Raw genomic sequence first — 26,462 nt, forward strand, 5'->3', positions numbered from 1 at the left:
GGAGAAGATAAACACAGACAAACTCTGACTTTCCCTTGCACAGGCTGAACATAGGTAACAGCTGTATTTTTTTACTCAATTTTAGTCCCACTCCCCCATCACTGGCTACCCTTGACCCTTTTCCCCCCAGTATTTCATATCACTTTAGGTGGACATTCACAAATATAAATAGAAGGTCTTGATGTTTTTTTTAAAATATTCATGCTAGTCATGTACTGAACACACAAAGTTTACATCACCAAGAAATATTAGTTGTAAATGTTTATTAATCTAAATTTCAGTAACCTGTGCGGTTTTAGTGACATCCCATAACATTGTGCGTTGATGTAATGCAAGTGGGAAGAGGAAAAATCAGGGAATGGAAATGTAACATTCCTTAATCCTTACTTCTAGCACAAGTCCTGTCAGACCAGTCACAAGGAGAAATAAGATGCAAATTGTAGGTAAATATTCTGAAGTGTGTGATTGCAGACATGTCTTTGGTTCCCACCATATGAAGGTATTCCACATCTTATCAAGCATCCAGGGAGCATATCTGAGAGATGAATCCAACATATTTTCTCAATTACCTCTGGAATTGCTCCAGATGAAAAGACATTATCATGCAGCCATGCTGCCAAAGGTAACCACCACTCTTTTCATTTCACAGCTAATTTCTTGCCATTTGCCAACTAAATTATTGGTTCTTGTGGAATTTCAAGAATGCCGCTACATAGAATGACATTCTGTCCAGAGTCTTCCAGCTCTCTCCAAACATATTGTAAATGAACCGTAGTGAATACAGAGCATCATCTCACAATCAACAGAATAGTTGAGCACAAATCACAAAATGTACTCAGTCTACCTGTTTTCCATAATAACCTGTTATTATCGATGTATCATTTTCCTATACTTCCCCAGCTCTCTAATGGGCCTAAGCCTTCATCTGGTCCAGACATTCAAAACTAAAGCAGCCATGTAAGGTTCTTTAAAAAGCAGAGCACATATCAAAACTTAGATATCAAGACAGTGTGTGCATGTATCTACCTGAGCTCAGGGCCATGGAGAAGCCTTTCTTTTTAAATAAAACGTTGATTTCTGCTTCAGTGTGCCGTGCCCAGGAATGAAAGGCTTGCTGTGGCTTCAGGTGCTTTGAATCTAAACCAGGTCAATGATAAGTAAGTCAAGCCATCTCCTACGGGGATTGGAACTGTACACAAACACAGCAGGACAGTTTCCTTGATCCAGATGCTAGTTGTGTCAAATTATGAAGGGTACATTATCTGCATAAAATGGCTAAAGAATTTGAATGCAGGACAATTTACATAATGAGGAGCTGTTTTTTCTTGTTGAACAGCAAGTGCGCTAGGCTTAAGTGAAATGTGGGTTTGATTATTTTTGTCTGACTGTACCAGAGCTTCCTTTTAAAAGTAATTTCTTTCATTTTGATAGGATTTATCTGAACAAATAAACCATAGACATATAAACCATAGACAATAAACCATAGACATCTGCCATACACAGATACAAATGTGTCCACAGTATGTATCAGAAATTGAGACATAAACTGAATTCAGTTTACACAATTTACTTCAAGTGTTAATGCGGTGATTCCAAATACACTGTGATAATAATGCTCAGTAATGAACCCAGGACCGCTAGTCTCCATCCCTCCCCATTCCAGTGAGTTTGTGTATGTACCTAATAAGATTTCCTCAAGGCCAAACCGTGAGTGAGCCTGTAGAACACCCCCTCACAGGTCCTGTGCAGCCAGTGGCTCACAGGGAACCATCCTCTTTATTTTACATTTGACTTGACTCTCTGGAGCAAAGACTTTAAATACACCATTTTCTGCCACCTTCAGAAAGCCTCCAAAGGCTTACTTAATTTTCCTGCATGTACTATCTGCGAGGATTTTGACAGGCAGTAGAGTGCACTGATGCTGTAGGAGCCATGCTAACCATCTGCAGTATAACATCAGCGCAACAAAATAACCAGAGGAAGGATTTCAGCAGGAACAAGACTCTAGCACTCTATATCCCATGCAAGCCTCTGCTGTGGAATCAGTCCTCATTCAAGTTTCATTGAGTTTGCTTGGATTGGACAGACAGGATTTGTAACGTGGATGCTATTATGAGAAAATGTCATTCAAGGTTTTTCCTTTTTTTGAAGAGAAGAGAGCTACGCTATGGTGCCCAGCTGGGTGCTGATTATATTATACTGCAGTGTAACAGTCAGTGTCTTCATTCTTGGCAACCTGAGTTTGGGTGTGAGCTTCAAAACTATGGAGGCCAGGAGGGTCAAAAAGGGGATCAAGATGGCCTCTTATATTCTCTTCTAGCCTCAAGAGGTACTTGAGGAGGTGGGTCAATTCTCAGTGTAGGGTGGGAATGACTTTACATCACGGACAATAAAATACACCCTCAGCCATGGGCCATTTGAACGCAAGCTTTATTCTTCTTGCCTTCAATACAATGTGACCTAGATTTGATAGCTGGTTATGACATACTAAGAGATTTAAAGCAGAAACCTGCAGAATTCCAGTGACTGAGCATTTATCACCATCATCTACACAGAGTAGTCTGTCAATGTATGTGGATATGAGGAGTGCTATTATTTCTAGGTGTGCAGAGAATGCTCAATTGACCTGTCCAGTGCTGATAGAAGTTTGATTTGCTGTTGGCGTTATATCAGATATCTTTATCAGATGTGCTTGTGTAGGAAGTAAGTAAGTTAGAGCCATTAGCATATACCTCAAATTCAACTCAGCTCATCTAGCCATAGTAGCTTTTTTGTGTGTTCACAGTTCACTATTACATATTTTTGTTAATGTCAATTTTCTGTACTATCAGTTGTATTATCCAAATAGTGGACGTTGTGAGTTTTTTTGCCTCATAAACTCTTGTATTTACACCTTTACACCTTGACCTCATTTTAGTGGCGTTTATCTCACCCTAGAGTAAACAGTAAACAGTACCAATGCATGTGAAGGAAATGATTTAGATCAGGAATTACGGTTTAGGGGGATTTTAAGGGTTAGGTACCACTGTTTTGTACATCTTCAGACCAGCATGGCCAGTGATTCACAGCAGAAGCTTTCAATGCACATAGAATAAATATTATTATGTCATATATTCTAGCCAAAGTAATTCATAAAGACTTAGCATTTGATCATTTTTCAGAAACAAAAGACTGTTTTACAATGTTACAAATTTAAAATATTTATCTGATATATTTAATTGTGCTATTCAATATGTTGAGCTGTCACAATATATGGCACACTATGTCTCCCCTACTTCACTTTGTGGTTTTAAAATGAGGATTTTATCTGAGGTCCTCTACTTTGACACCAAACACACCGAGGCAAAAAGAGCATCGGGCCATTTCTTTGGCCAATTTCAGCTGCATCTCTCTCTTTGTCCGTGCTAAGTGGCTGCCCCCTGGCAAACAGTCACAACACTACAACTACACAGAATTGTCTTGTGGGATTGATTGAATTGATGCACAGTATCTCAGTAATGGAATTCTCTGCCCGAGGGCTTGGGTGGGATGCTCTTAAGATCTTTCAGTGCACTCCTGAATGGGTCACAAAGGACATCATGGTAATTTCTTAGTGAGCAGGAAGGACGTTTGACAGATTCATTTTTAGAGCCACATTAGTTCACATTACCAGTGACCCATAACACCACTTTCACCATTTAAGGGACTGAAGGGCAAGGGCACTCAGGAAGGGCTTGTCATTCAACCAGCATTTACTAATATTAGGAACATAAAGTAAACTTCAGACATGCTATAATAAACATTATGGTTAAACATTCAATGGTTATAAAGCAATAATAAACCAACTGGTTGGATGAATTTGACAGATGAATATCCATCTACAACCTTTTTTAAAGACAACAGTGTCACATAAAGAGATGAGACTCCATAGTGCAGTGATAACAGGCCACATAGGTTACCTCTCCATACAACCTAAAATCAGTAAGGCAAAACACAGTACATGTTTAAAGCTACTTCTTTTGTTTTTGTTCTTTTATTTGTTATATATTCTTTAAAAATTATGTAGCAGGTGGCTTTGTGCCAGTGACAGGGAGGCAAATAATGAGGTGCTGCATTGCATAGCACTTGGACACCGGCCAGTTCTGGCTCTAAAGGGCACCAGATGGCCCAAGAGCAGCGTCAGTCAGATTGTAAGACAACTGGAGAAGTTAACAGATGGGGGAAATGTGTGAGATGGACAGGAGCCAAGCAAAGGTGAACAAGTGGTGATGTGACTGCCCACACTCCACTGTCTGAAACATTCATCCCCCTATGCCCGAGGTTTGACCCCTGAACATCCTTCAAATAGCCTTCCCTGAAAATTCGGTATGGGTATTGGATTGATACACCTGACACTGTTTTTTTAATGTTTAATCCATGGTGAAGTGCTGCCTTGTTCATATTTGGTCACTGTCTTGCTACATTTCCTGTTCAATTCACAGTGTGCCTCCACTTGAAATGAACAGCCTCCGTAGGAAGTGGAAGTGTATACAGTCAGAGGGCAGTGAGTCAGTGAAGAATCTACTGCAATCTACTGGTCAGTGAATTATGTGGCTTTTGAAATATGAATACATATCACGGATATTTCGAAAGAAGTAAACATTTACAAACCCAGAAAATATGGTTGACTGTTTCATAAGGGTCGGCTGCCATTAAGATGTATTTCAGATGCTTGTTTCATTTTAATACCAGACTCTGCAGAGTGTTGTTGATTTCACTCTAACTAACAATTACTGTGCAATCAGTTACTGTTTTGAAATGATTATCATACTACCAGTAATAATACCAGTGAATTAGGTTAAGGTTCAAATCTGTAACAGTAGATTTTTCAGAGCATGATCCTAAGGGAGGAAAAAGTGTGTCTGGACATGTGCACACAGGCCCCCTCCTCCTCCTCCTCCTCCTCCTCCTCCTCCTCCACCTCCTCCTCCTTCTCCTACTCCAACATCTCCCAGCTACCACTCATCTCTTTCATGGTCCCAAGAGGCCTCAGAGATGTGCGCTGACTAGCCTGTCTCAGAGTTAGTCGCTGCCCTTATAACCGCCACTGAAACAAGATGACATGCAGGCAGAGGACATGGAAAACTGTTTCAAGCTACATCTAAAGCATGGCTTTGATTATGTTTGACCCTGGACTGCTCTGCCCATCGCAGCACATTCATCATCATTAAGCCAATGAGGCGGTGAAGACAATGTGCACAAAATGTCAAAATGTTAACATGTCATAGTTATTAAATCGAATAGCACAATATCTTCTCAATGATGTGTGCCATAATTAGTAGTGAAATTATGAAGCCATAAATCCAGATTATGCAATTATGATGCATGTTGAGTAGGACAGTTAGAATGCTACAGTGTCACTAAGCACACCATACGTTAATTGCTTAGCCAACACTTTTTCACCTGTTATGTCATGAGGGTTCTAATGAAGCAAAACTCAAGGTGCCACTATTGTCAGAACTTTGCTGTTTCCATAAGTTACATTCAGATATCATGTCAAACATTTCAGGAGTTGATATGACTGTCTTCAAGGTAACCATACTGCATACTTAGCAGTCTGCTTAATGTGTTAAACAATAGGGCAAAGTCAGATCAAGACTGCGTGCACCCACATGGGCAATTTACCCCAATAACCATATACAATATAAAAAATAACAAGGTACACACGAAAAAACAACATCAGAGCTGGACTTTTTAATATTACATGCTCTAGTTTACACACCTACTAATCGTATATTCCTGCATGGGTTTACAGCCACAAAGGTCTTTGTGATGTTCTTGTTATTGTGATTGAGTAGTTTTACTCCGTGCCACCATTTGGCGCTGTGAAACATCTATCATTCGCTATCCATATTTACCCTGTAGCATAGAATAAGTTGGAAAGCGTCAAAATAAAAGTCCGCTTCAAAGTTTTGTTTGACGATTTGACGAATGTTTCAACGTTTTACACGGCATATACCTGTTGTGCTAACTGCTCTAGATAAATACACTGCCTATTTCATTTGCAAATTTTGTCATTGCAGCAGACTCATCTTGCAACTATTTAATGAGATGGTAGCCCATTAGGTAGGCTACACAACATTTATTTTTTGTTGTTTATTAAAATTGACGTTGACATTTCTCCATTAAATCTATTATAGATCGCCACATCCAGAACTCTGCAAGGTCCACATATATGATAAAAAATGGGAGTCATAGAACACCCTGTACATTACTGAATACATTGAGCCTATAGATTGCTTAATATGAATAGGCAGAACAGAGTTGTTAGTTGAACTTGCCCTATTACTGTATGTGACCTATTTTAAATATATATGGATTATGCAAAATGTGCAACAGTGCAAGGTTGTCAACATGTCGCAATGAATAGCTGTCCGTGAGCTGAAACAGAAGTTTGTGGGCATTGTTGATGAGACTGACTGCTCTTGGAAAGAAACTGTTCTTATGGCGTGAGGTTCTGGTCCTGATGGACCACAGTCTCTTACCAGAGGGGAGTCTTTCAAAAAGACCTGACCAGGGTGGGAGGGATCAGCCAGAATCTTCCCTGCTCACTTCAGGGGCCTGGAGTCATTCAGGTCCTGGAGCGATAGCAAATGGCAGCCAATCATCCTCTCAGTAGAATAAATGATATACAGCACAGCAGTCTGCTCTTGTATTTGCGTACAAGATGGTGATTGAGCAGGTTAGGATGGACTGAGCGATGGCAGTGTAAAAGTCCACCATCATGGCCTTTGGCAGGTTGAATATCTTCAGCAGCCTCAGGAAGTTCATACTCTGCTCAGCCATCTTTGTTAGGCCCAATTCAGGGCTCGATGTCTATATATTTTCTGAAAATATACATTTCTATAGACTTAGTGTATGTGACTTGACTGGGGTTTTTTATACTCAATATCGTTTTAGATCTCAATATCAAAACACAGTATTTCTAAAAGGACCTGTTTACATTTTTACACAACTAACCGCAAAGAGTTATTGTCATTGTCATGTATTGCCAATATTGTGTTCCCTATTTAAAATGTATATACAAGTAAAGAAAAGTATATACAATACATACACAAACATACACATACAGCACAAACAATGTTTATATATACCCATGACAGCTGGTGAACAAAGAGTAAATTGTAACGTCCGCACTTCATAGCAGTAAGCAAGACAGGGAAGGTGTCAGTATCTGTGTAGCTATCTACATTACATGTAATACCATTTGGAACATGCCAGATTGAAGGGTAAAGTAACATTTACGGCAACAGCCATGTATTATTCAAACCATCATAGCAGTGGATAAGGTTTAAGGTTTTTCTGTAAATTATAGTCTTTACAGCATTTGTTTTCAAAATGCCAGTGAGATTACAAACCAAGAATGTCACATTTTCACAAAAGTAGCTAGGCTCTTCACTTGCTGAAATGCAAACTGGCCCCCCAAACCAACTTATCTCTGTAACTACTGACATTATAGTTAATTGATTGATTTTTGATTGACTATTGATTTTGAACGTAGCATGCTGTTGCCATCACACGTTGTCTGTGAGTCATCACATTTTGTCACCATCTGAGAAATTAAGCGAGTTATAATTGTGCTCAGTCTCCCCTACCTAAGTGGTGGCTGGAGGTGTTGTCGTCTTAAATGAAACACAGACAGATTTTGAAAAGTTATTACATTACTTTTAAAATCACCAATCATTGTATTTTAAGATGTATTATTGGGTATGATTGTGTTTTGGCTTGTCTATTCTACAGCTGAGAATGATTTCTCGCGTTTTGATAAATCATTTTAGACTTCATTTTATTAATGGCATATGGGGTCATTCCATGTCATTTCAACCAATTTGGAAAAATCTTTTCACCACACCATCCCAGAACTTTTACCTTGACACATACACTTTGAGATGACGTTTAGCTTCCTTCCAAAACTTTTCTGTTTAAAATTAGTTTAGAAGCATTTTCCCAGCCACAGACATTTCTCTGATTTCTCTGAACTACCTGATAAAGGTAGCTTTCTAAGTACTAAATACATTCCAAACAGAAAAGTTTGGGGAATAGGAAGCAACAATTTTGCGATATGTTGAGGGTAAAATGATCAGCCAATTCTGAGATGGTGTGGTGGATGCTCATAGTTCAGATGACATGGAATGACCCATATACCAATATTACTTTAAATAACATCTCTTCAAGATGACAGGCGAGCATGTAGGATACAAAATCATGTATCAGGAGACAGTCATGTAGTGTCAGTGCCCACTAGAGGGAGCTATACACACATGACAACCTCTGTGAACACAACTGCCTCAAATATACTGGGAAAGAGGCAGCCGTACATTTGTTGGTATGAACTGGTATGCCCACACACGCACTACACATACCTAAATCATATCTAAGGCATGTTACACAAGGTACATTACATGTTTCACTGCTTTGTAGAAATCCAAACAATTTTGATACCTAAAACATTATCTTCTTCAATATCTTTTCAAATCCAACATGTTTACCTTACAGTTTGTCTTTATGAATAAACTTTTACTTATGATACTTTTACAGCAGGCCACTTTAGAGCACCAAAATATTTATAATACACAAAGGGTTACATGTGTAAAATTATAATCAAAGAGAATCTTAGGTCTTCCTCTTCACCCTCTCACATTCATTCTCTCAATCAGACAGGCACACACAGGTATGTGTGTGTGTCCAAAAAACAATATTATTAAACCCACTGGTACATATATATCCATCCATACATACATTTGTAATTTTTAAATATATATATTTTTTCAAATATGACTTTCTCTGTGATAAAATCATCATTCTTTACAAAGTCGACAATTTCACGGAATCCACTGCAGTTCACTACAAAAGGCCTATAAATAATTCCTCTGCTCTATTTACGATGAGTCATTCCATCTCACGTGTGAGTAAATGGACAGTTTACCATGTGCTACCTACCCTATTTACCACGACCAAATCAACATGGGGAAAAAACATTACATTTCTACAAGTAGCTGATTTTTGTTTGATAAGTGGAATATTTTGACAACAACAACAACATCGACATTACCATAACTTCAGGATATGTGAAACTATTTTGTACTGCATAATTTCTCAAAATCTCTTTAAAAAAACAACTTTACTGAAAATATAACAGAAATACATCATCTTATGTATTTACTATTGTAAGCTATTTGCTGTATGCATTACTCCATTTGATTCCAAGACACTGACTATCAGAAAAAGAAACCCCAAACACGCTCACAGTAACATTAACAATCTTTTTCTTTTTTTAAAGTCACCCACAGTGAGGCTGGGCGTGCTGTGGAGCCTCCCAGTGTATTGCAGGCTAGAATAAGTACAACATCCAGTGAAGGCTCAACTCTACATATACAACCAGGACACGGTAGCTGAAAGCTAGTCCTATCAAAATAAACGGTCATTAATAAAGTATCACAGACTTGCTGTTCTGGCATGGTAAGTGTAGAATTCAGGATTATGTGTGTCTGAGTTGAGTTTGTGTGATTGCATCACTTGATGGGTGAATAAATTGACCATAAACCTCTGTGTTCATGTTTTTTATGGGATGGATGACAGGCGGAAGATCCCACCAACACCGTCTACATTTCTGGGTGTACAGACAGAAATGTTCTGTGGCTTGGAACCTGCCAATAACAAAACCAAAGGTGGTTGGTTGGTTGGTGGATATGTGGTGAAAAGGGCGTGTTCACACACTCACTCTCTCACACACACACACACTCACTCTCTAACACATACACACACACTCACTCCCTCACACACACACACACACACACACACACTCACTCTCAAACACACACATACACAGAGTCACACACACAAGAAATGTTGGGGCTTTATTTTTTTAACAGCCTGCCAGGATATGCATGATGGCTTCCTAATTGATCAGCTTGGCCTTAAAACATGTGGCCTTAAAGGGGCAGGGACATCGTGGAGAGATAAGCAGTTTGCACACAATGGGATAGAGCAGAAGTGAAATAGAAGAGACAGAAAGTGAATGGATCTTCACCTTCACCTTTCGTTATCCCTAGAAGACATGGGCCATTCCTAATCTTGACAGAGCTATGCTGTGCGTACATTTTTCTATGACAGACTAATTTGAATGCCTTGGACGTTGAGACTGCTTTTTGGTAAGGCAGGTGACGGAAAATGTTTTTCTTTTTTGTTGTCATGGTTTGATTTGATTTTGATTGTTATAGTTGCCTGATATACCCATGTAGATTATCATGCACTCAACGTGCCATTAAGCAGAGTGATTTTGGCCTACAAGAACTCCTAGTGATTTCCACTACTGCCCTGGCTCACATGTCAACAGGAAGTGAGGTCTGAAGCACGGCACTTGAAGGATCATGTTTTACAGGACAGCAACACATTTCAGCCGGATTTGGCTGTGGTTTGAAATTGTTCATGTTTGCGTTTTTTTCTGATTTGTGAATTCTGATTTATAAAATATGCCAATTAATTACGCTAATGTTGACAGTGATATCACTACCACCAAAATAGTATCTTTTGATTCATTTTCTCCCTAAAAGTATGTTCAGTTATTTCGAAATGGACAGGATCTGTTTTTAATCCATCCCTTTCCATTTGTTTTAAATATTTCCAGATGCTTGCTATTTGTTTGCTTTTAAACTTATCGTTTAGTAAAGTAGTGACATTGCTTATTTCAGACAGTATCAACCTTGTTCAGGACGTTCGGGTATTGCTCACTGAACTGTATGAATTTGCCTTTTTTGCTGTCTCCAGATAATGAGTTTAAAATCTTAATTGACATCTTGATCTGTTATTCACAAAGACCATTTAGATATATGGTTCATTGATGACATACAAAGAAGAATACAAACATTTGTGTTTTGAGTTTTGAACAGCAAAGATATTTCTGTTGCATTCCAGTATGAGTGGTGGTGACTGGTATCACTGGCTAAGTCAAGACTGCAAAGAAAATTGACCAAAGTCACCAAATCATATTCCCTTGATGTGTTACAACTGTTTTTCCTCCATCAACACTCTCCTTTCTTCTCTCCAGATTAATGGACATAGATGATGGTTTCATTATTTCAGGAATACAAAAACTACTTGAGAAGTTATTTTTAAAAACTATGATTGGATCTGGCCCTACAATTTAATTTAACCTTTAACCTTCTCTGTCTTTAAGTCACATAATCTCTTAAGAAATACAATGCTTTCTTCCGATTACATCTGGCTGTGTTTTAACATTACAACATCAAAAGTAACTGAAAACTTATGTCAAAGTTTTTGTCTAGTAAAGATTTGTGTTTGTCTAAATGGCTTTAATATCACTCACTTTCAAATGAACTCAGTTGAATATATTGACTGACAGACAAATATCTTCAATTAAGCAATCTTTATTAAGTAGTTTAACTTCAGAATATGCATACACACATACATCATATAACAAATGATAGAGAACATCATAAGAAATCCGAATAATATCACCATTCCCTTAACCTTTTTTTGAGATTAACTATTTACTGACTCAGACCTTCTGAGCAACCGTATTTTCAGAATAAATGCACACACACAAATAAATCATGTCCATAATAAATGATACAGAGAGTCGTAAGAAATATATTACCATCAGAATAATATCACCATTAAGGTATTTTAAAGATGAAGAAAAAAAAAATTGGAATGAATAATGCAAACATACAAGAGCTACAAACAGAACGCTACTTTTTAATCAGTTTGTTATAAATGTGTCCACTTTCTGCAGAAGTTCCAATGCAATATCTAAAACTTCTTTTTCGTTTTCAGGTTGGAATGTATTGTTAGGGATTTTAGGGGGAGTATGGTAACTGGGGTACTGAGTAGTTTTGGCGTTCACACCCAAATGTTTCAGTCGACTCACAAGGCCTGGCAAAGCACTCAGCTCTGGGCTGTAGCCTGACACTTTCTGAGCAAGACTAGAGATGGAGCAGTTGGGAGAGCTTTTTCCACACCTTCTGTACTCCGCTGCCATCAGAGCCTTCTCCACAGCTTGGTGAACCTTGAACAAACACCACTCAGGGCTCTCTCCTCCTGTGTCATTGTGAGCAGCATTAAGGTCACACTGGGCTTGTAAATACCAGCGCTTAGCTTCTGCTTTGTCTGGTCTTGGCATTTCCTGGTGAAATGACGAAAAATTATAGTGGGATCTGCTGTTGTGTCTGTAGAACCTTTCTCGTCCTTGGCGGTGACGTGTCGCCTCAGAGTCCCACTCATCATAGAAGTCTTTAAAATTCCATGACCAACTGGACTGTCCACTCTTATTCTGCCCCCTGTAGTTATTTGAAGATGATGATTGACCATGTCCTTCTCCATTTTGTTTAAATTCTTCATATTTGTTTTTTATGTACTTGAAGGCCTCATTAGCCAGCTCCTCTTGGTCTGGGTTTTTGTCTGGGTGCCACCTGAGATACAGGCGCCGGAGGGCTTTTTGTTGTTCATCTTTGGACAGGGTGCAGATTTCTTTCAGGCACTGATCAATTTCCCTTTTTATTTCTTTAAAAGTCTTGGGGAAGTCTTTCTTAGGTGGTGGCACAGGTCCATCCACCAGCTGGATCTCTCTACAATGATTTTGCTTTGAAGCAGATGTTTTTTCACGTTTAAACTGGTAAAGATCTAGGGAGCTGACCTCATCAAACTCATTTGTGCCGATCTGAATTTTGTATTTACAACAATACTGGCCTTCACTTGATACATCTAAACGTTCAACAATCACTGCATAGTAATACATTTCATCCTCTGATGTCTTTTTGAAGCCAACATATTCGCCTCTTTCATAATTGTTCATGAAGCTCATGTCAAGGGCATCATACCATTCCTTAGGTATTGGGCTGCCTGGGTCTGGATGATGATGCCCTTCCTCGTTGTAGGCACTGTAGCGGATTTTATATGCTTCCAATGTCTTCTCAATTTCTACCACAGTATCACACAACAGAAGCTCTCCCAAAGCGAAAAGATAATTTTGGCAGAGAATTTTCTCCAGCAGTAAATTAATTTCTTTGGTTAATAATGTGTTCACTCTACACAACATTACCTTTGAGGCCATATCATCACTGTGTTTCAGGTAGAAAGTGCAGCCCTGTGTCTCTTTTGTCGAGTACACTTGTGTTTCAGAAGCGGTGTTGGCCAGTAGCTCATCACCAAAGAAGAGCTCTGTCTCTAGGCTTTCACAGCAAGTGATCTTGAGTCGTCCCAAAGGTGTTTTGGCATAATTCAACAGCATCATCGTGAGACATACTGCCCTCACTTTCTTGTCGGATCAAACATGTAACACCATGCAAAAATGGACCAGAGGACAATTTTTCCTTGAAAGAGCCACTGAACTCACAGCTTTCTCCGTATTCACAAGGTTTCATACGAGAACCCAGCAAGACGTTCAGAGGTCACACGGGACAACATTGTAGGACGAATATGTTCAGGCAATAATTTGAGCATGTGCTGATGTTTATACGTGTCCCTCCCCAGATGACAATGAACCAGGTTCACAAGGAGACTGACTTTGTCTTTCAGAGAGTCTTCCAGTCTTTCTTTCTGGAAGCCAGTGTCATTGAAGTAGAGGTCATTAGACTTGTACAGTTTGCCATCTGCTGATGGTAAATACAAGGTCTCCTGAAATTGTATCTGTTCTGTCTGGTCTTTCATCAGCTGAAACAGGTGCTTTACAGTGCGTTTCATAGTTGACTGCTGATTTCCATTCAGAGTTTCTTTTCCTTTGGAGTCCATGAAAATATCCTTGAGGACTACGCTGTACTGCCTTATTGTGGGTGTCTCCTGCACACCTATCCCTTTCAAGAACTCAGCATATAGGGCATGCCGTGGACTGATTCTGTACAGATAGGGCCTAAACTCATTGTAATCATCAAGACTAAGCACTGCTTGACTGGCTTGCACAAGAACAGCATCATTTTCGACAAGAACCACTGGCTGGTCTTGAAGCAGAGAGGCACTGAAATCCGTTGATTGTAAGTATGCATACGATTTGCAAAATGCTGTTTTTCTAATGTTTCTCAAATAATTGTCTGCGCATCCTGACTGACAGATGTTTTTCAGATTCTGGGCCACTAAATCACCGGGTGGCTGATGAAAGGCTCCTGCTTTATTCAAATGTTCGAGATAAGATTGAGGAAGTTTGTCTGTGGAAATTATTGACATGGAAGACCAAATAAGATATTGATGATCAGAGTTTCCTTCAATCAAAGACCCTTTGATTCCAACCAGATCTCTTTCTCCAGCAAGGGGTTGGTGATAGTCACACAATTCTTTCTGAATTTTCACTGGAAAAACAAACTTGATGGTTGCAATCCTGTTCAACAAGTTGGAGTTCTCTTTAGTGACATTGTATTTCAAAGCCTCCTTGAATAATGCTGAAGACTTCCTCCTGAGCTCCTCAACTGAGGTCTTGCCTCGTGCTTCTAACTCAATTGTATGTGCAAACTCAATAATCTCCATATCCGACACAGTGTGTTTCATTCCAAGGTCCTTCAGTAGCCGTCTAGGTGACATTTCATCATGTTCAAATAGTTTCCAAAACTTTGCTGGTACAAATTTCTCTCGAGGAAGCATGATCTTGTACAGAGGTTCTTTCTCATCAAAAAAGTAGGAGGTCAACTGAAGAGTACCATGGAAGTCCATAATGAACCTAACAGTTCTTAGTTCAGCTACAATCTGATCATGGTATTTTCCGTATGTTTGGTGTTGCTGTAAGACCAACAGCAGCCGAATAGAGTCAAGAACTTGTGCTTCTGTGAGTGTGTGCAATGAGGGCAACAGGAACTTCACATAGAAGTCCAGATCAGTCAAAATGCTTATGTCCATGGTCTTTGACAGGTGTACATTGACCAGGTTGTACTTAAGGAAAAGATGCCCATCTGTAGTAATGCCAAACAAATCTGGGAATTTTCCAGAGCACTCTGTCTTCAGGATGAACACACTGTTGTGTCCTTCGATGCGCTGTCGCTCACCCTGCACTGTTTGAAACAGTGGTAATGACTTGAGCTTTTCCTGATATTTCTGAGGGTTTTCGGCAGTGCCAATTCCACTTTGGAGAAACTCCTGAAGCTTATCCAAGTCATCATTGGACAGGAGCTTGAATTTAGAAAGGGGAATCTGGGAAACATGGTCCAAAACAGCATTGCTGTTATCGGTGTTGAGGAGCTCAGGCATCAAATGATTAAAAAGCACTTCTCGTAAATTTACAAAAAATGAAGAGTTTAATGTCATGAGACCTAATTGGACTAAGATGGATGAAATTTTCTCAGTTGGTTTCCCAACAACACTGGAAAGATCTCTCATTGTTTTCAGATATTGTTTGTTATTTTGGCTCTGGGCTGATGACGGGCAAAATAGGACAGTCGAAGAATGCTTTCTTGATTTCATTGAAATTAGTTTTTGTTTCTCCATCTTTTATGACCTCTCGTTGGATTTGTTCCTCAAAGAATTCCCAAACTTGCTTCAGCCACGCAGGTGGGTTGTCTTCATTTTGAACAAGGTCTTTCAGTACAGGTATAAAGTATTTTGATGCAACTGGAATTGTCAATTTCTGAAGATAACCGCCTTTTTCAAGTATTTCACGGTGATCGAAGTTCATGAGATAATCTGCAAAGACTGCTTTCTGTCCCTGAAATATATCCCAAAATCTGGAATACTGCCTTGGAGAGTCCCTGTCAAAAACCCTTAGCATCTGATCTTGAGTTAGTAGAAGAGGAAGTCCATTGACAGAGTTAACATTGTTCTCATTAACATTCCACATACAGAAGTCAGCAGTGAGGAACATCGCTTTTTGTCTTTAATTAGGGTGTGAGCCACTGGTAAGGGCAAAGCTGCTGAAGTTTTCATAGCATCATTCAGAGGTTTTTCCTTCAGATACTCTCTTACTGTTTTGGGACATAGCATCATCACTTCCACACCTGCAGTCTTAAAACCTGTAGATATCTTATCCATCTGGCAAGACCAAGGAACCACGCTCATTCCAATGTCCTCTAAAATAGCAAAAAGGCCGTCTGTTAGCTCTTTACTAAAATGAGGAGAATCCATTGGATTGTGTTTGCAAACATTTGACCAGCTGACTGTGTATTTTGTTGTTGCATATTTTTTGTCTTCCAGCTTCCGTTGTAAAACAGGTATTACAGAGAGGGCTCTTTCACTGATTGATTTGTACACATGATTGATCACTGTGTGCCATTCTTTCTTAACATCTTTTGAGACAGATGGGAAGAATTTCAAAAATGAGGATCTAACTGTGATCCTAAAGTGGATACAAGAAGGTGGTTTCCTGTTTTAATGTTCGTTTGTATGTACTTTAAGAGATCAGCATACAGGGGTGAAATAACATCCAGTTTGAGTGACTCATTCCATATAGTCTTAAGACTTTCCCCATCCTCTTTCCATAGGTCTCTTCTAGAGGAGTCAACCTCAAAATTTCCATTGACATGAACTGGCAGTCCAGTTACCCCAGGCAAAGGGAGGGAGCAGAACAACCTTCCAATGAAGTCAGGCTCATATGGCTTTGCTCCCATACATGCTGCCACAGCGGCCTGTGGGGCCTGTGAAACATCTGACTGCCCATTACCTCTGTCAGGAGTTGGTGCAAGAGAGCCAAACTGTTCTGCAACAACCCATTGACTTCGCCTTTTGTGTTTTGAATCTGATGAAGAGACATGCATATCATAGATGACCTGGCATGGAATCTGAGAAGCTTGAACTTGATTTTGAAAGTGTGCTCTCTTAATGCTGCTTTTCTCAGATAGTTCTTTTTCAATCAAATGCACGGTATGCAGTTTGTCTGAGTCAGGGCTGATTGTATGAAACTGTATTTTCTTGATATGTTTCAGGAAGAGGATCAAGCCATCTGGGTCTTCAGCAAGCACTTGCAAAAGTTCCTCCATATGATGGTCTCTGACATCTGCTTTGCAAATCTCAGATTCAGCTGCCATTTCCTCTGTTCTGAGGGGAAGCCTAAACATAGTTCCAGACTTGAGGCTGAAATCTGATGGCAGAAAGGTCTGATAGACATCCATGAATGAATCCTTAAATGTATCTTCCAATGAGTACTTGCATCCTGGTAATTGTCTTGTCGCCAACTCTGAATATTTCACGTGTGGGTCAGATATGCAAAGCCACTCGTCTCCTGTTAAAATGGCAGGGCAATCTGTGAGATGATAAACAGAATTGAATCCAAGACCATATTTTCCTGTCTTTCCACACTGTCCTTGTTTTCCACCTTCCCCCAGCTTTTGAATTCCTTGCAAGTCTGCATCAGTAAACACCTTGTTGTTGTACACACATAGAGCTGGACCTTGAAGTGAATTCCAGTTCATCCCAAATGTTTTTTCAGTGCCATGTTTCCTTTTATCCCAAATTAAGTGTATTTCAGTTGCTTCTGCATCATCTGCATTTTGAATGAGCTCCTTAATGATGTCCTTCTTGGAAGGATATGCTTCTATGATGTTTTTGATTCGGACTGTTAGCTTCTCATGTTGTCCAAATTCTTGTGCATAAGGTGAAAAGCCATCAACTGAACTATTTTTTAGTGTGTGGTGTCTTGTTGTTCTAACACCAAAATGGCATGCAGCTTCCCTTGGTATTAGTTTGTGACACAACGTGACATCAGCTGACGCTGGCATCCATGGGCTGTCGTTGTAATGTAGATCAGAGCTCGGTCTCAACACAGAGTTTTCATCAGGAACAAGATAGTTCTGTGAAATTGCGTCTTTAGTCTTAAGAAGTCCTTTTGTAAGTATGTCCAGACAGATATTAAGATCAGTGTTGGAAACAGGATTGGATCCATACTTTCTTTTCATCTCATGCAGGACAGCAGCAAACTGCTGAGGTGTAAATTGATTTTGTATGCCAACACATTCCCAAAGTGTGCTGAACTTGGAGAGGACACTTGGAAGCACATAGAGATATGGTTTAACTTCAAAATCTTGACATTTTGCCACTGATTTCACGTGTACAAATTTGTCTTCTACCAAGACAAAGGGAAATGACTTCACAAATTCATCAATGAGAGTTTGGTCTTGTTGATCACTGAGCCACTTATTCAAGTATTCATAGCTCTCATTTGCTATTCTGGCTAATAGAGACTGATCACACACATCAAATTTGGATGCTTCCTCCAATTGTCTTAGCACCGTCTCAAGTGGTGGTGTTTGACGCACACCCAGTTTCTCAAGAACTGAGTTATGAGCTTGTATCTTAAGGGTTCTATGGTCTACTGTGAATTCTGTCATGTTAACCAAATAGCGGCAACTGAAGTTGTAAACCTCATAGGGCTTTTTCAATGTAGGAATCACTTGATTGTCTGGTAGTGTGTTCACTGGGGAACAGGCAGGGATGAGTGGTGTGTTTTGAAGTGAACACCAGTGATGAGATTTTTTGTCAACTGACGGCTCCTGCATCAAATCAAACAAGCATTCAAGACGCTTTGTTGCTTCAATTTGGTCTGTTTCCCAAACCTTTGATATAGTGCCTGCTCTCTCAATTATGTCCTCTAAGGGCAGATGATCACTTAGCATTCCCAATGCTGTGAGCCTTTGGATCCTTTTTGGGGAGCAGAAGTCATCTCTGGTACCATCAAGAAACCTGCCTTCCTCTTGATCATACAGACAGGCCACTTTGCCAGAAGGATTCACAACTGTTCTGATGTACTGCAGTTCACCACTCCTCTGTGAAGGAATGCAGCGATGCCCTTTCAGTAGTTCATCAACTTCATCATCATTGAGGTCAATTGCACTGAGAATCATCGCATTTCTGTCTTGGGATTCCAGGGAATCTAAATTTCTAAACACCACTTCCCGGAAAAAATCCGTCCAATTGAGTGTTCTCGCCTTAACAATGTCTTTGAAGCCACTCTTCATCATGCTTTCCCTCACCCACGAAGGAAGTAGAACCGCACAGAATCCTGGGTTTTGCTGGCTCAGAAAAATCTTCTCTGCAAGTTCTCCAACATCCTTGTGCTCTGTTATGTTTGGGTCCAGAAACCTCACATAGTTAAGTGAGCACCACTTCTTCCCATCACTGAAAAGCTTAAGATCTTCGTTACAAAATCCATGCACAATTTCTGAGTAGAAGGCATCAACCAGTGGTTGAAATGCTTTGCCTACTTTCTCTTTATCTGGCCAGAATGTGTAATAGGGATAATCTGAAAGGCTTCCATTTTCTGACAATTTCTTCAAGACGAGTAGGGTGGTAATGTAGGCATTTGTTACAGCATCCTTCAGTAGGGCTCTGTTCCATTCTGCCTTCATCCCAGTCTCCCATAGACATTTTCGATTTGACATCACAGCAAATGAACCATTGATGTTCACAGGGAGGCCAGTTTCAATTGACAGAGGCAGGAAACTAAATGCTTGTCCAGTTAAGCTGCTTTTATCGGCAACCCATTTTCCTGTCTGAGATCCTTTTTGCAAAGGCACAGCTATTCCCCCAATTGGCAGAGAGACGTTCAGCTCATTGTCCTCTTGGACCATTCTCAGTGAACTGTGGGTGCCGAAACAAGAGTAAAGAAGCCAGTACTGAACATCACATCCATCAACATTGTTCAGAATTATTTCAGTAATGCTTGCTGTAGAACTATCCATTACATCAGCACACTTGGTATAATGTTGCATCAAAGATGTGACAGAGTTTTTTTGAGTGTCTTTACGAATTCCATCCGATATTTCAACTGTGTCCACAACTTTTCTTGTGATTTGAACAAGAGTCTTCATTTGTTCTGTGGTTGGAGGTGTGGAGGCATTCTCTGGCAAAGTCTGAAGTGAGAGATCCTCTATATTTTTCAGAAAAAGCAGATGAGTTTGAGCTTTATGAGTCAGGTGTTGTTGAAAAGCCGTAATACGATCTGTGTCATACACCTTTGTGCTGATTTCTGACATTGTTGATTCCTCTGGACTGCGAAAGGGCAACTTTATCAATGTCCCCTTGTAGAATTTTCCAGTGTTTATCTCAGAGAGATCACAATCAAAAATGCCTTCATATGACCTGAATTGTCCTGGAAACCTTCGAAAAATTCGCTCTTGGAATAAATTAAGTTTGATTCCCGGATTTCCCTTGTTTTGAATGAACTTTTTTAGATGTGTCACATTTGGATCGAAAATTAGGAGGCTCTTCCCACTTAACACAGAGGGAACATCAGTCACATGGTATACTGCATTAAATCCTATTCCGAATTTTCCAATTTTCTCCACTTTCTTTTCTTTTGAAGCAGATCCCACTCTGGTGATGTTCTTCCAGTCTTCATCTGAAAAGAGTTTATCATTGAATGTCCAAAGGCAAGGGCCGCTACACAGGGACATACCACTGTCAATGAGACTTTCAGGAGGGTCTCTGTGTTTCCTGAAATCCACCATGAATCTGCAAGTTCTTGCACCAGCATCTTCAGCATTTTGTAGGAGCTCTTTAAAAATGTCACTATCCTCGTCGTACTCCTTCAGAATGTTTTTAATTCTCAGAATTATGGGTTCTGTCTGCCCACACTGCTCTATTCCAATGAACTCTGGGTTTAGAATGCGAGTGCTGAGCAGCGGAATTCTCAGCCACTCTGTTGTCACAGGAGGTACCTCTTCATGTATGACATGAAAATCTTCATGGTCTTCCTTCAAGTCTGCTAAACCCTCTTTGCTAATATCACAGACCACAGACTTAGAGGCAGGCTTCAAAGCAAATGTTTGGTTCTCTGCCATGACTGGTACTGGAGTATCATCCTTAGCAGGTTTCTGCTCCTTGCGCATCCAGTTCAGAATATTTAAGGACACTCTCAACTCAGAGGGCACTCCAAAGGGTGGACTTCTTTTGTCAATTCTTTCTTTGACATCATGAAGTATTTCCTCAATCTCATCGTCTGAAAGGTTTAATTTCACTCCAAACTCTGTCAGTAAGACTTCAAATGGTGAGTATTCTTCTGGAACCTTCTTAATGTAAGAACTCAGATCTAATTCAGGGGGATAGGCTAAAACCACATCACAAGGTGAAACAAAGTGGTTGTCAATCCAGAGCCAAGGCACAGAATTCTTCCTCATTACTTCCCTAAAAAGCTCAATATGGTTCTGCATAAATCTGTACGTGTCATGCAACTTTGTTTTAAATTGGATATCTTTGTCAAGGTCAGGTGTGGTTTGGGCCATTGAGTTTAGTACAGATAGATTCTCCATGACTTTCTCAACTGGTGGTGGGTTCAGTAGTCCAAGCTGTTTGCAAACTTTCTCATTTAGCTCAGCAACAAGTGGCATAACATGCCCAACAACAGTACGGTATTTTGAATGTCTGATCTCACACGGCTTATAGAAACCTTTTTTTTCAGGTCTTTCGTTGAGGTCTTTGGTGACAGTGTGTGGATTCTGACAAGGAAACCATTTTATCTTCTGCAGTTGCTCCAGCTGGCTAGGAGAGAATTTAGAAATTATATCATTATCATTCAGCACTTTGAGAAGGACGTCTGCTTTCTTACAGGCTTCTTCCTGAGAATGTGTGTGAAGCTCTTCAAGATTTCTGACGACATCCAGCACATTGTTAGGTGATATGTCCTTCTCTTTTGACTGCAGATCAAGTTGCTTTAAGCTCTGAAGCATTTGTGGAGTCATTACGTAGTCAGCAGAAGGAAAGAAATTTGGCTCAAAGAGGTTCTTGAAGGTGTCATTGCTGGGATCGAACACATTTGAAACTCTGGATTTTTGGCACTCTCCTTCTGTTTCAATGAAGGTCAGAGCTTTACATTTGTTGTGTAACATCACATTTTGAGTGAAGAGAGTGAAGCCGTGTTGTAATATCCAGATCATTGTTTTCTTTTCATTCTCTCGATTGAAATGATCCTGTCTCAATGCAATCCACCAGATGAAGGGCCAACTGTGCTGTGTCCAAAAGTTCAATCTTCATCATGGACAAAAGTCTGCGATCTGCTTCAGTAGCACACTGGACCACAGAATTAGGAATGGGTAGGTCAGAGGGAATGGTTGGTGAGGAGTTCAAAAGCACTGCCTGCTTTGATTCAGCACATACATAGTCGCCAGTCATCAACTGGAACAGAGGCATCCTAGAGACTATGCTTCGCTCTTCATTGGAAAGAGAATCCAAGGAAGAGAGGAAGAACTTGATTTCCTCTTTTTCAGTGCAAGATGCTGAGTGGATTCCCCTGATGACCTGATCCATGCTCAGGTTTAAGAACATCTTCAGCAGGCTTTTTGGTGATGGTGGAAGTACAAAGGTTTCTATGTCATGGTGTTTGAGACACTCAACTCTTTTTATGACGGTTCCCCCAACCTTCTTCACCACATTCTGAATTTGTTCAGACAGGCTGCTATGTTTGCTTTGCTGAAACACCAGGGTGGGCTTTTCCTGTAGCCTTGCCAACAACACAGATTTGGAATCACTTTCAGGTGATTTCACAGGTATCAACGGCATGTTAATAAAGTGGCCTAACTCCTCCCAGTGGGAGCTCAGATATTTCCAGAACTCTATCAACCAACCCCTTGGAGGATGCTCTGGATTACCTACGTCCCATATCACATGGTCATGTCCATTCTTCCATTCATGTGGAAAATGTTTCTTGGTTAAATCAGCCACATTTTGTGCATCCAGGTTGATGATTTTGAATGTTTCTACAATGTTTACAAAAGAAAAGATTTAGATGATTTTCTAAAAAATATATGTTTTACACCTTAAATTCTACACACTATGAAATAATTTACAATGATGCATTACAGATGCTGGTGGACTATTACTGTTGTATGTGTTTATTTGTTTATGTTTGCTTATTAATAGTGAGAAATTAACAAACCTTCTGTGGCCAGAATCCTCAGGTGACAAAGGCTCTTGGGGCTCAATTCCTGAGATATAAACGCTTCTTTGAAAAATGGCAGCAATTCTCTGTAAAGTGGAAGCAAACAAAACTGAATTTTCTAGTATCTTTACAAAAGAATATAAGGTTTATCTGAGGATAAAGAATTGTAAAGTCAATTGTCCTAACTCACCTTGGAAATTCTTTGTTGTCAATCAAAGCAGTGCATTCATCACTATCCGTGAACTTTTTGAAGATCCCATTGTAAAGTGGTAGGAGCTGCAGACCCTCAAGCTCCTGGTAATTCCCATCACTGAGCACATACTCCAGTAGGGAAAGCTTGTCATTGTGTGAGACCTCCTCTAATCCACCTCTGTGGAGAACATCCCTGACCAAACGTGGTGTGATCCACTGTAGAGTGTCTGACTCAGGAAAGACACATTTCACATCATTTATCACATGCTCTGGAATGTTGATAAGATTTTCATTCTCTGCCATCAAAACTCTGGCTACAGCAGATGTTAAGACTGGCTCCTCAATGTCATTAGCTGGAAATACAGCATCTAATGGGGTCACCCAGATTTTTTCATCTTTAGCAAGAGAGAACACAGCTTTTTCGTCCAGTAGACGTTCCAGAACATCCATTGCTATTCCGTGCCATTTCTCTTTATGTTCCATTTGGACAATGTCTGGCCACAAGCGGTACACTGATGTTGCAGGAAGGATGGAGTTCCTGCAACACTGAATGGAATCAAGAATCATCTTCAAGTATGTGTGTGGAAGAACGTCAGTCATCAGAAGCTCATTCCATTGTGCCGCTTCGTCATTCTTCTGGTCCTCATCTTGCCATTTGATATGCCGCCGGTTGTCAGTCAAGCCAAAAGATGCATTAATTTGAACTGGGAGCCCGGTCCTGTTTGACTCATTATTTGGAAGTGGAAGGAAACAACTCAGTCGTCCATCAGAAATGAAGTTCTCTGGATCACAAGGGAAAGCCAAGTCAACTTTAGGCTGGTAGCACAGCTTCTCAGCAAGTGAGTCAATCTTTGTCACTTCCCCCTTCTCCAAGCAGTATGACGTTACAAGCCACTGGGTATTTCTCTCTCCATCACTGAGTGAAGCAGAAGAAATGTTTTTAAACACGGTTGACCCCTCTGAGGGCTCTGTGTCTGTGTCACCTGAATCTGAACATGCTGGGGAGCTTGACAGGGACACTTTAAGTCTCACGGCTACAGAGCCACAGGTATCAATGTGCATCAGGGAGACATTAGACACATGTCTCAAGAAAAGAAGGCTAATGTCTGCATCTGCAATGAAACTGTCAAAAAGCTGAACAATTTTGTCAGAGTCATATAAGTTGTCAGAAATCTCTGAGGATACACAGCGCAAAGGAAACCTAAAAAGAGTCCCATTAAAATACTGATCCTCTTCTATGGTTTTCTCCCAGGTACTGTTACTGACTTGTTTAACAATGTCTCGGAGTGGTTGAAATTGATCTCTCAAGGTCAAAAGCTCTTTTCTCTCTTCTTCATCATCCAGAGACCATCTGAAACCTCCCTTTCCTTCTCCAAATAGCTTCTCCTGTGGGTCCAGCAGCCCCAGGTATTTGGAACTGAATATGCATGGCACATCTATGGGTAATGATGATTCAATGGCATTAGATTTAACTGCTTTTTTAACACAACATGATTATGTATGTATGTAGTAAGTGGTATTGCTTCATCATTTTCACCTGTGATATGATAGACAGAATTGAATCCAATCCCAAACCTCCCCACTCTGTTTGGATCATCGCGCTTGACACTTCTTCCTGTGGCCTGAATGCCTTGCCAGTCTTCTTCAGTGAAGACAGCATTGTTGAAAGCATAGAGGGCAGGACCTGCTCAAGAGAACAATGTTCAGTTACATCTACTCAAAATTAAAGGTATTTTGGTTGAGGTGAGTTTGGTTACAAAAAGGTGAAAAAAAAACCTGAAAATGAAAATGTATGCAAGTGTCTTAATGGGGGAAATAAACATTGCACATTTCAAAATGAGGAAAGACCTATGAGCAGAATAAATATGTTCTGAACTTGCGAACTTAGTTGATCTATCTAATGCACACTCTTCTATGAATGAAATGGTTGATGTCTTAAATAGCAACTTAGGAAATGCATTTGACAGCATTGCGACAATTAAGATCAAAAAGGGGTCACATGACAAAAAAACATGAATAAATTACTATCTGTGAGGTAAAGAGATTGTGTAGGGCATGGAGAACAACTAAACTGGAAGTCCAGTTTTAAAGAAGAGTATCTCCACCTACAACAATACTATCTGCACTGAGACAAAAGCCTACTTTTCAAATATCATTGCAGAGAATTGCAGCAACTGTTCTCAACCACAGAACGACTATCCAGGGGCGGAGATCCCATTTCATTGTAGGGGGGGACAATACATGGTCAAATTTCAGAGTGTAATTCCGGGGGGGGGGACATGAAACAATTGCTTTCACGAGAGCTAGCATAAACTGCTAAATACCGAATTCTCTTATCACATTTACAAACAGAAATTCGAAGTCATTTTAGAATTATCTAAACAGCATTAAATGTACTAACACGAAATATCTATTCACAGACAAATAATGTCCAAAGTTCAAGAGAACTTGATGCTCAAAATAAGTTATAAAACAACTCAACAGGGAATCAAACTAGCAACCTTTTGATTATAATTCGACCTCTCTACCTCCTGCGCCACTGTCACTCCATATTACAATACCAGCATAGTTCATGGACCGCAGAAAAAGATGACATTCATTTAACTTCAGATAATTTTACAAATCTGGAGAGGCACTGAGATGTAGACCTACGTTTATTAACTAGCCCCTGACAGGACAGTGTCCTAGACTGTCTAGCTAGCTATCTTAACTGTGTTAATTACCGGCATGCGTGTGTTATCGGCAAACATTCACGTTGTCATGCCAATCCATTAATAAACTTATGTATACTTGTGCATATCGATTGGAACTTCGTAAATGGAGTTTAGAAAAAACTTCTTCTTTACATGTTCTTACTGCGTTCGAGAATGAGGTAAATCTCTTTACATATCGTGTATCATAGCGGCAGCGACAGGGGACAGAGTAGGAAACAGTCTGACAATCTGACCGTGTAGGCTACTGGGCTGATTAACTGAAACACGGAGCTGCCGGTAGCCCTGCCCGTTGGAAACAGCATGTGAACCAAACCACTTTGAGGAATAGGGGGAACATGATTTTTCAACACTTAAAAAACACATTGTTTTACATCTATAATTAGCACCGCTTGTGTCGTCGTATTTTTATTTAAAAAAAAAAAAAAAAAAATGTCAATGATTGTTGGGGGGGACAACTTTATGGTAGGGGGGGACACGTCCCCCCCGGGATCTCCGCCTATGCGACTATCCCGCTACAGCCTCTGACATTTTCAGCCTAGATTCTGCCTCAAAATGTGAAGAATTTTAATAATCGTCAGAAACACCAGTAGAGCACAGATTTGCCCTTTAATAGGCCAAGAACCATGAGGAACTTCACAGGGCTCTACAGTGCGAGTATTTCACTCGCATTTGCGCCTAAAAATAGGTATGTGCGAACTTGAAAAATGATTTACGAGCACAGTGCGCGAGTTGTCAAT

General features: G+C 40.0%; 1 protein-coding gene across 1 annotated transcript in view; it reads right to left on the reverse strand.

Moving 5' to 3' along the window:
• Window positions 1–11,389: 11,389 nt before the first annotated feature.
• The window catches only part of LOC105893497 (sacsin-like), a 31,051-nt gene continuing 15,978 nt past the window's right edge, over window positions 11,390–26,462 (reverse strand). Inside the window, 10 exon segments of the mRNA XM_042709363.1 lie at window positions 11,390–13,225; window positions 13,227–13,403; window positions 13,405–15,363; window positions 15,365–15,801; window positions 15,804–16,322; window positions 16,325–21,839; window positions 21,841–22,637; window positions 22,817–22,905; window positions 23,010–24,447; window positions 24,549–24,695. Coding sequence (XP_042565297.1) covers window positions 11,741–13,225; window positions 13,227–13,403; window positions 13,405–15,363; window positions 15,365–15,801; window positions 15,804–16,322; window positions 16,325–21,839; window positions 21,841–22,637; window positions 22,817–22,905; window positions 23,010–24,447; window positions 24,549–24,695 — 12,563 coding nt within the window. The 3' untranslated portion in view covers window positions 11,390–11,740.

The sequence above is a fragment of the Clupea harengus genome, chromosome 2 (genome assembly GCF_900700415.2).
Source record: "Clupea harengus chromosome 2, Ch_v2.0.2, whole genome shotgun sequence".
Taxonomy (NCBI): Eukaryota; Metazoa; Chordata; class Actinopteri; order Clupeiformes; family Clupeidae; genus Clupea; species Clupea harengus.